The sequence below is a fragment of the Gymnoscopelus braueri genome (assembly GCF_963280865.1).
Source record: "Gymnoscopelus braueri genome assembly, chromosome: 8".
NCBI classification, from domain to species: domain Eukaryota; kingdom Metazoa; phylum Chordata; class Actinopteri; order Myctophiformes; family Myctophidae; genus Gymnoscopelus; species Gymnoscopelus braueri.
In genome coordinates this window covers 57,091,265-57,101,904 of record NC_137609.1, presented here as the reverse complement: position 1 = coordinate 57,101,904, position 10,640 = coordinate 57,091,265, and the positions used below count along the sequence as shown (strand labels likewise).

At 41.6% G+C, this 10,640-nt stretch overlaps 1 protein-coding gene across 1 annotated transcript in view; it reads left to right on the top strand.

The window, feature by feature from the left end:
- Positions 1-6,980: 6,980 nt before the first annotated feature.
- LOC308090983 (NLR family CARD domain-containing protein 3-like) overlaps positions 6,981-10,640 on the top strand; it is a gene marked incomplete at both ends in the record, with an annotated part of 42,248 nt that continues 38,588 nt past the window's right edge. The window contains 3 exons of the mRNA XM_080436256.1: positions 6,981-7,053; positions 9,974-10,214; positions 10,343-10,362. Of these exons, the coding sequence (XP_080292382.1) occupies positions 6,981-7,053; positions 9,974-10,214; positions 10,343-10,362 (334 nt within the window). The remainder of the gene's footprint in view (positions 7,054-9,973; positions 10,215-10,342; positions 10,363-10,640) is intronic.

The window sequence follows — 10,640 nt, the reverse complement described above, 5'->3', positions numbered from 1 at the left end:
CTTGAGTATTTCCAATACTTTTAATTCTACTCCACTACATCTCAGATCCAAATATTGTACTTTTACTCCACTACAATTATTTTTAAACTTTAGTTACTAGTTACTTTGTAGATTTAGATTATTACAAAACATACATTAACCACTTCAGCCCTATATACAATTTGGCCATTTGAAAATAGCAGATCTACAAGCTCACAACGTGTTGCGATGCGAGATCATGCGACGTGTTGTGAGCTTGTAGATCTGCTATTTTCAAAAGATTTTTATACATTCGAAAACGTGTGAAATGGGACATTCTGCAATCTGCATAATGAGTACACTTCTGGTACTTTAAGTATATTTTGATACCATTATTGTCTCCGCCAGGCCGAAAGGCATGGCGAGAGAGTATATTTTACCCCCTGTCCGTCCGTCCGTCCGTCCGTCCGTCCGTGTGTGTGTGTGTCCTGTCTGTGTGTTAGCAGCTAATCTCCGGCACCGCTCGCTGTGAAACTGTGCACACACACTCCCTGGATGCCAATTCAGAACCTCTGCCCCAAATTTTTCACATGGGCCTGTTATATTGCCACCAGGAGGCCGATTTGTGCAAAACCTATTTTTTGACATTACACCTAGAACTTTTATCCAAACGTCATGCAAATCGGTACACCGTATCTCTATAGTCATGTAATCAACCCGGATCTGTCCGATTTCCCATATTCCATCCTGATTGGCTAAGGTTGGTTTCCAAAGTTTGCAGGATTGGTCTGTTTTGAACAAAATGCCTCAAATCATGAATGCAGCTTGCAATTCCGTGAATTTTTCACACGCATATTCCCATTAGGCCGAGGAAGAAGTGCCACCCATTTCACATTGGCCTGTTATAGCGCCACCAGCAGGTCTATTTTAGCAAAACACATTTTTGGAACAAAATGCCTCAGATCATGAATGCAGTGTCCGATTGCCGTGAAAGGCCTAAGAAGAAATGGCACCCTTTTCACATTGGCCTATTATAGCGCCACTAGGAGGCCACAATAACGTACCTGACCTGGCGGAGACCTGTGCTCCGAGGAGCACCTTTTCTAGTTTTTACTCAAGTACATTTTGAATTCCGGACTTTTACCTTAACGAGTACTTCTACATTGCAGTATTGGTACTTTTACTTCAGTAAAATATTTGAGTACTTTTTCCACCCCTGCTGCTGTCGACATTACACTTGAAAATGTCGTAGTGTACTGCAAACACTAAATAAGCCATTACATTGCGGACATGTTAGTGTATGTACAATGCTAGCCTTTGATCAAGACTATCGTAGATGTATTTTATCAAGTCTGACCTTTACTTTTGTATCTACGAGAGTCTTAGCGACTGTTATGTATTTGAGTCTTGGCACTACTGTTATATTGGCAGCTCACTGTTCCTTTAAGAGAGGTTGCTACGTCATCATTGGTGGACCATGTCTGTAGTACAAGCGCGCTGAATAAGTTAACAATGGATAAACTCTCTAACCTTGTTGAGTCGTTATTATGCTGTTTATGTAAGTGGACAAACATAATAGAACTGGCGACGGAGTTATACAGACTTTTAACGTGCAACAAACGGACAATAAAAATAAAATTAAAAAAAACTGTGGGTGCTGCGCGACGAACGGCGCTGTTGATAAACAGATCCAGGTAAAATAAGTGGCTTAAAAACTCAGCGAAAATGGCTGGACTTATGGGACATATGGACAGTTTTGATAGTACAGCTGAAGATTGGATATCTTACATGGAAAGAGTTGAACAGTATTGTGTGGCTAACGAAATATCAGAGGACAGACAAGTTGCTAGGCTACTAAGTGTTATGGGAGCTAAAACATACAACTTGCTCCGCAGTCTCATTGCACCCATCAAACCAGCTGCCAAAACCTTTGCTGAAATTACAGACATTCTAAAGAAGCATTTGAATCCGACGCCATTGCTGATAGCAGAACGTTTTCCATTTCAGAAAAGGAATCAATCACAGTCTGAGACCATATCGGAGTACATTGCAGAGCTCCGTAGTTTAACAGAGCATTGTCAGTTTGGGGAGGGGCTGTCAGACGCTCTAAGAGACAGATTTGTGTGTGGGATGCACAACGAAGGCATCCAGAAATGTCTCCTGACTGAAGACAAACTAACACTAGCTCGTGCATTGGAAATAGCCATATCAATGGAAACGGCAACAAAGGTTGCAAGTGAGTTACAAGGCAAACACAATGAAGCAAGATCAGTGCACAAGTTCCAAACAAACCAACGCTGAGTATGAGAGAACACAGCCCTGCTTCAGATGTGGAAAAAAGTCACATGACCCTGCTGATTGTTGGTTCAAGGATAAAGATGCAGGCAGTGCAACAAAAGAGGACACATACAGAAAATGTGTAAATCAACGTACAGTGATAGACAAGGGAAGAGAACAGGAAAGGGCAGCCAAAAAGTGCATGAAGTAGCAAAGACAGACTTGGAGGATTCAAATGAAGAGAATTTGTCCTGTCTTGATTTATATTCCACAGAAAATGATGACAATGAAGTCATATGGCTGACACCTAAAGTTAATGGAGTGCCATTCAAAATGGAACTGGATACTGGATCTGCACTGTCTATCATATCCTTACAAGACTACAAGGAGCATTTCCCTAAACTGAAACTGAAACACACCAGTGTGAGACTGAAAACATACACAGGTGAGCGGATCACTCCACTGGGAAAACTGAAGGTGAAAGTGACATATGAGGGCCAAAGTGGCAACCTTGAGTTGTATGTACTTAAGTATGGAGGCGTGCCATTATTCGGACGACAGTGGTTGAGGCACATCCGTCTGAACTGGCATGATATAAAGGCCATGCAAATCGCCACCAAGGACAAAAATCTGTGTGCAGACGTGGAACTGACACGGATAAAGGATAAACATGCGCAAGTGTTTAGAGAGGGCATCGGTACCCTAAGACACATCAAGGCACGGATTGAGCTTGAGAACAATGCAACGCCAACATTTCACAAAGCTCGTCCTGTCCCATATGCCTTACGCCCTAAAGTGGAAGCCGAGCTCCAACAACTAGTGGACCAAGGAATATTATCCAAAGTGGATTGGGCTGAGTGGGCAACGCCTATAGTACCTGTGGGCAAAAAGACAACTGACAAAGTAAGGATTTGTGGGGATTTTAAAGTGACATTGAATCCTGTAATACATGCAGAGCAGTACCCACTCCCACGTATAGATGATATTTTCGCATCTTTGTCCTTTGATCGTCCAGGGTCACACCCAGATTCTTCGCAGTCTGAGTTGACGTCACCACAGCATTATCAATGGTGATGGCCATGTCTTGGTGCGGACAGCCCTTCCCCGGGAGGAGCTTTACATAGATTGTGCATTACATTCACACACACATTCATACACCGATGGGAGAGGAAACCATGCAAGGCACCAACCTGCTCATCGGGAGCAATTAGGGGTTCAGCGTCTTGCTCAAGGACACTTCGACACTAACTCTCGGGGAGCCCCCCAGCCCGGGATCGAACTGGGAACCTTGTGGTTTCCAGTTCCCTCTACCCGGCCACTCTACCCACTGAGCCACTGCCGCCCCTGTATCCATCTTTAGTCCCCAAAAAGGTGTTCCCGCCATGGCAGTGGCACGCATACAGAGATGGGCTTTATTCTTAGGAGCACACATGTACACAATTGAATATAAAAGTACTAAGCTCCATGGAAATGCTGATGGACTGTCCCGGCTTCCACAAGTGAAGTCTGAAAAAGCTACTGATCCTGCTGTCATGCTACACATGTCACATATAGAACCTCTGCCTGTTACTAGTGTCGTATCTGGGTCATAAGGGAACCGGCGGAAATACGAGTCAATTTCCGAGGCGGGGAATAAAGAATCATCGTTCAGAGACCGGAGCTTTCCTTTCTTAACAATTCCATTTTATTGTCAGAGTTCTCAGCATCCCATACATACAAGTCAATTCGACGTACAGTGCATAGTCCATGGATCCATTTTATCCGGTTGGACGCGACATCTGTGTGTTAGCCCAAACACAGAGTCCTGTTTGCTTCCAATGCGAGTCATTATATACAGACAGTTTAGTATAAATAAACTACCTGCTGTCTGTGACCGTCAATCACAAATAGGCTCCTTGTCTAAACAATGCTTGGCCCGCCTCCTCCAGGGCACTGATTTAACATCTGACTCCTTTTACTTTTACCACATGAAATCTTTCTTTATCCCTATCCATGAAACCGTACTTTCCCATATGTTCACATTATGACATTATTCTACAACATTTTATTAGCTTCGAAATAAGTCTAAACAGTAATATATCCGACGTTGTATGAATGGCCTTTATAGTTAAAGGAGAATACCGGACAAATTAAGTGTTGTCTTTGATGTCTCGTTACTCACCGACCGACGTGAAAAGTGGCGTTCTTTTTTTCCATAGATTCCCCTGACGACTTAACACTGGTTGCTTGTTTCCAGAACCTGGCAACATGGTGTTAAATCGTTCGCCATTAACGGTGGCCTCGCAGGAATTTTCAACGCATGTTTGACTATCATGAGACTCCACAATGACTAGCAGTAGAGAAAAATACTACTTTGCGTCGGTTATAATAGACGAATCTCCCTAACCCACGCGCTCCCATTATGACAACGGAGGGGGTTTAAAAAATGACGACAGGGGAATCTATGGAAAAAAAGAACGCCACTTTTCACGTCGGTCGGTGAGTAACGAGACATCAAAGACAACACTTAATTTGTCCGGTATTCTCCTTTAAAGTTATTTAAAAGAAAGGCGCTCTGCTCCAACTGTCGGAGCTCTCTGGAAAGAGCGTCAAAATCCCTTTAACAATGATGCCGTCATTAACCTCGGACTTAGACACAGAGTGATCATTCTATCCCACTAAAGGGTTTTCCCTCGGCCCTATTTTACTAAAACTTAGTCCTATCTATCTGTGAATTTAGAAAAGATTAGTATACGTTTTATAAGTTTGTTTTAACTTATCTCGGCTGGCTTGACTGAAAAGGGCAACTGTTCTAGTGTCAAACAGGCACTCTTGCCTAATATTAGAATGCGCTTTGTGAGAACCAAGAGTTCAGCCGGATCCTATGTCTAGATTCACAGCTAAGACAATAGACAGGATTGCTAGCAGTGTTATCTTGATCAATTCACTGCAGCTGGCAGTCACCACCAGAATCTTCCCAGATAGCCTAGAGACGTTTTGGTCTCCTCTTGTTATTAGACACTTTAACGGTTTGTGTTTATAATATATTAATATCATAATAACTTCATATTCATCAGTCTTGAATACTGATACACCACATATTCCCCTCATGGAGATATATTAATACATCTCCACACAAGGATATTCAAGGACTGATGTCACTTGTGTAGGTATCAACTAGAATCTGTTTTAACCAAAAAGACAACTTATTCTATTAAAATGGTCAATCCGTAACCCCTCTAGACTATTGACTTATAAAGTGAATCATCAACAAATCATTGTACATCAAACACACAGAAATAATATCACTGTACTCTCAGCTGGACTTCTTTTCACAAAACCTAAGAAAAAGTCAAGTTAATACAAACATCATTATTACAAGTTGGCAGTTACATTGTGTGGACAACGCGCAAATACAGAGACACAGCTCTGCTCTTATTTTTTCTATTCTAACGAACGCAATTCATTCTTTTGACCGTCCATTTTGCACAATTTGACATGAGGCATAAGTACGAATTCTCTGGACATGCTGAATATGCAATCTGCAGATTTGCACACCATCATAGCCCAGAAAACCCGCCCATATCCTTTCTGTCCGAATTTGGGAATCACACAAGAATTGTCATCCTAAGGGTGTTGCTTCTGAACCGAATCACAGCTATTTCAGTACTTGACTTGATATTGACAATCAGGATTCTCTTATCCATACCTGATCCGTACGGGTGCCCCTCTTTTCATATGATCGAAAGAAAGTGTCATGCCTTTCAATTTGCAGATGCAACTTGATGTGTCACGGGTAACTCCTATAGGTACCTGGGACTAACAAGCCTGCTAACCTGCAGTTTAATGCCTCATAATACACAACACTAGCGCACAGGTACAAAGAGAGACAAGAAATGACCCTGTCCTAGCTAAGGTCTATGATTTGACAGTGAATGGATGGCCAGCACACAGGGATTCCCAGCTTCTGGAGTAAGCCAAACAACAACATCAATTCTCTGTGTGCCAAGGTTGCATTATGTGGGGGTCCTGCGTTGTTGTACCTCCAAAGTTACGTTCGAGAGTGCTTGCATCATTGCATGAAGGACACCTTGGTGTAGTTAAAATGAAAAGCCTTGCCAGAAGTTATGTATGGTGGCCTGGCATGGCTAGCCAAATTGAAGACCTTGCCAAGTCATGTACAGGTTGTCAACAGACCCAGCGACAACCCCAGCCAGCACCTGTCCACACATGGGAATGGCCTTCCACCCCCTGGCAATGCATACATGTTGATTATGCTGGGCCCTTTTTGGATCACATATTTTTTATTGTTGTCGATGCCCATTCAAAGTGGCCTGAAATCTTTATACAGTAGTTAAGAAAGCTACTGCTGCTAAGACAGTAAACCTCCTTTTTTCTCGTGCAGGCTTGACCCTGCAACTGGTGAGTAACAATGCCAGCTTGTTCATGGGGCAGGAGTTCCAATGTTTCCTCAAGAGCAATGGCATTAAACATATCACGTCGGCCCTTCACCACCCAGCCACAAATGGGTTGGCAGAACGTTTTATTCAAACTTTCAAACAGTCCATGAAAGCAAGTAGGAAGGAGGAAGTGCTGCAACAGAAGGTAGGCAACTTTCTTCTGTCCGACAGGAGCACTGCACATGCCACCACAGGACAGACACCTGCAATGCTGTTCCTAGGAAGACCCTTGAGGTCACGCTTAGATTTGCTAAAACCAGACACGTTCAAGAAAAACAGTGTTCTCCCAGTCAGCTACAAAGGAAGATGAGAACCTTTGACGTCGGACAGAAAGTCCTGGCCAGAGACTATCGTAGTCCCACCCAGAAATGGAAGTCTGGTGAGATACTGTCACAGACAGGACCCTTGTCGGTGTGGAGCCCAACTTGATCCGGCGCCGACACGTCGACCAACTTCTAGATGCATCCACCAGAGAAGTCACCACGGAGCCAGGGGGTTCAGATACTCCTCAGGATGCAGATGACACCCTGAAAGAGACCGTAGACCCCCTCAGAGTTTTGAGTTATAGTTAACACTGATATGGACAACAAGACCCTGAACCAATGACTATAGGGCCGATTGTCAAATAAAATAAAGAAAATCAAAGTCAAGTTTCTGTATTCTGTATCACATTCATAATTGTTTGTTCTGGTGCCTTAAACAAAGTCAAGTTTCTGTATTCTGTATCACATTGATAATTGTTTGTTATGGTGCCTTAATTTCTGTTTGGTTGAGATTGACAAAAAATTAGAAGGGAGGAATTGTTATGTATTTGAGTCTTGGCACTACTGTTATATTGGCAGCTCACTGTTCCTTTAAGAGAGGTTGTTACGTCATCATTGGCGGACCATGTCTGTAGTACAAGCGAGCTGAATAAGTAAACAATGGATAAACTCTCTAACCTTGTTTGAGTCGTTATTATGCTGTTTATGTAAGTAGACAAACATAACAGCGACCACCCCCCATTTTGCCCTGGAATGTCACCAGTAAAGCCTGTATTTCTCCGAACATGTACAAATGCTAAATATAAGGTATTTACCCGCTTGCCCCAAATGTTAGCTAGGTGTCCGGTGTGTTTGTGTAATGTATTAATCCATATTTTTCAATAAAGAAGTGTTTTAATCCAGTCTATGGCCGATTCTGTCGGAATTTCCCAATGGGCGGTAGTGAGGGACCGCATCCGGTGAAAGCCGGAATTACACTCAATGTAAACAGGAAGTAAACGAGGGGGGGGAAAGGGCGTTCGGTCACAGGCGGGATTAAAACACTTCTTCATTGAAAAATATGGACTAATACATTGTACAAATACTCCGGACACCTAGTTAACATTTGGGGCAAGCGGATAAGCACCTTATATTTTACCTTAAATGTAGCGAGGTGGGGGGTCCCAAAAATTGGGCTTAGCCTAGGGCCCATTCTTAAGTTAACCTGGCCCTGCCAATGGGATCCCGCAGAATTTTTCTCCGGAGATTTTGAACTCGCCCCTCTAGACCAGATATCAGACGCGCTAGGGCAGCCTAGGCGACACTGGCAAATACTCTGAGGGACCTAATAATTCAGCTCTAAATGCAACTGATAGCCTGGGGGGGGGAAAAAGTGGTGGAATCTGCATCTTGTCTATACCTATGGTCTATTATGCATCGGCTACAAGCAATACATCGCTTGACATATTTTTTATATTTTTATATATACGTGTTGACAAATGTTGAGCACATACTATTTTATTAGAGGTTTGAACACTGTTGTAATTGATTTTGCATGAATAATAAAGCATTCTAACAACATACGCACAGCTTTGCTCCCTGGTAAGACAGCCTCAGGGCTGACTTGAGAACGGGCAGACCTCCCGCTCAAAACACAGACAAAAAAACATTAATGAATCTGACTGCTAGTGTAGGAATTGTCTTAAATGCCGATACGATCAAAATATAGTCGTAAATTGCTTAGTGAATCGGGGCCAATGTGAGTATGTGTTTAGCCGGACTGACTTTGTGTAGGCCTAGATACTTTAGATTGATTATAAATGTGAAATATAAAGCTCGGGATTTAATAGACAATAGGTGCTTAGTTCATTAAAGGAGTAGTTCACCCCAAAAAATACTTATTTTCTATCAATTACTCACCCAATGAAGCCTTGAATTCATGGAGATATTTTTGTTTTTGTCGCATTCCTGAGCATTCCTAAATATAGGCTACAAGCCTATATTTACACAGTATACTTTCACTTATCTGGTTAAACAAATTTAATAAAGAAAAAAGTCCTTAATCAATGCATTTAGCTAGGTAAGCGACTCATCTTAACAGTTAGTGTTCATCTTTATTAGGCCATATTAGCTCACATGTGTTTTAATTTAATTTGAACACTGTTTTATTTACTGCAGCCTCTGCGTTATTTGCAGAGCCCTCTGCAACTAATGCAGTGAGTGTAGGAGTCAGACCATCCGACTCACGGGCAACCATTTTTAAAAGCAAATAATAATGGTTATTGTGGCAATTTACAAACCTAAGTTCGTTTCTTTTCATCCATGGTCCTTTTTATTAACTGGAAGGGAAATGGAGGGGAAACGTGAAAGATAAATAGAAAAATATTGTGTTATATCTGCATCTGCGGTGACGGAACACCTTCTAGATCTCACCGAGTGCAGCAGGCAGGTTCCAGAAAACAGTACAGGAAAGCCTTGTGCACTTTATTTGTTAACACAAATGCAATTGATTTAATATCCGTTAATGTCAGGTAATACCAGGTTTCTTATACAAGTCTGTTGTCTTTTCTAACTCACAATAGTTGTAACATCAGACCAGCATGAAGCTACAGACACTGACCCACCAATGTCAATTCCAACGTCAACAAGTACAGGAGTCTCCAAAGTTGAAGGTAAGCTGACACTATGAATAGATGTGCTATGAGCTGTTCACATTATTTACCTGTAGTCTGTAGTATTCCTTTAAGTGCTTCATATACTGTGTTAAAACAGGTTCACATACATCATAACGAAACAGATCTAACATTCCATTCACATGATCACTTTCCATCCATATATTTTTGTACTGGAAGGCTTGTTGGCTATTCCAATGATTGATGAGCCCATTTAAATTCCCCCCAAAACAGGCATAGGTGAATACAAACATTTGCTAAAATTCCATTAACAGGGGGATGGAAAGTCTTTGCATTTTAAAATGTAAAATGTTCAGAAACGTGTTTAAATGGGTTTGGCACAGCGTATCACCAAGAACTACATTTTCATTCCACTTATCTTCAGATAATCACTTTGTCGATGAACACCGGCTTGGCCTGGTTCAGAGAGTGACCATGGTCAAACCCATCCTGGATCTGCTCCTTCAGGAGCGTGTTATCATCAACGAGGGCTACTTTAATGTGATAGTCAAACCCACCCCTCAGGATCAGATGAGGGAACTCTACACACTCCTGAACTGCAGAAAAGCCAAAGACATTTTCTACAAAGGTCTTGAAACAAATGAGAAGGGTCTTCTTGATGAGCTGTAAGTAATACTCATTTATGTTCATCTTTAGACCAAACATTGTACTAATACAAGACAATGTACCTTTTCAGGCCATGATGCTTTCTCTATCATGTGTCATTCTCATGTATCCTCTTTCTATTTCCAAGAGATTCACACTTTAATGCCAGTATATTCATAAGTCTTACAATATTAATTAGAATCGTTTACCCAATATTTTCATATATAGTTAATCTTATGTTTGTCACTGTGGTGTTAACTTTGCATTAGTTGATCTTCAAGAGACAAAATATGTCTTAGTTATAATCTATGAATATGATAAATAAGTTACTGACAATGTTTGGTTCTATAATGTAATGTAGGATTTGTAGAGGATGGTATATTTACTGTATATACAGTATAGTTAGTTAAAAAAAATCAATTTGAATGTCACAACAGGAATGCTCA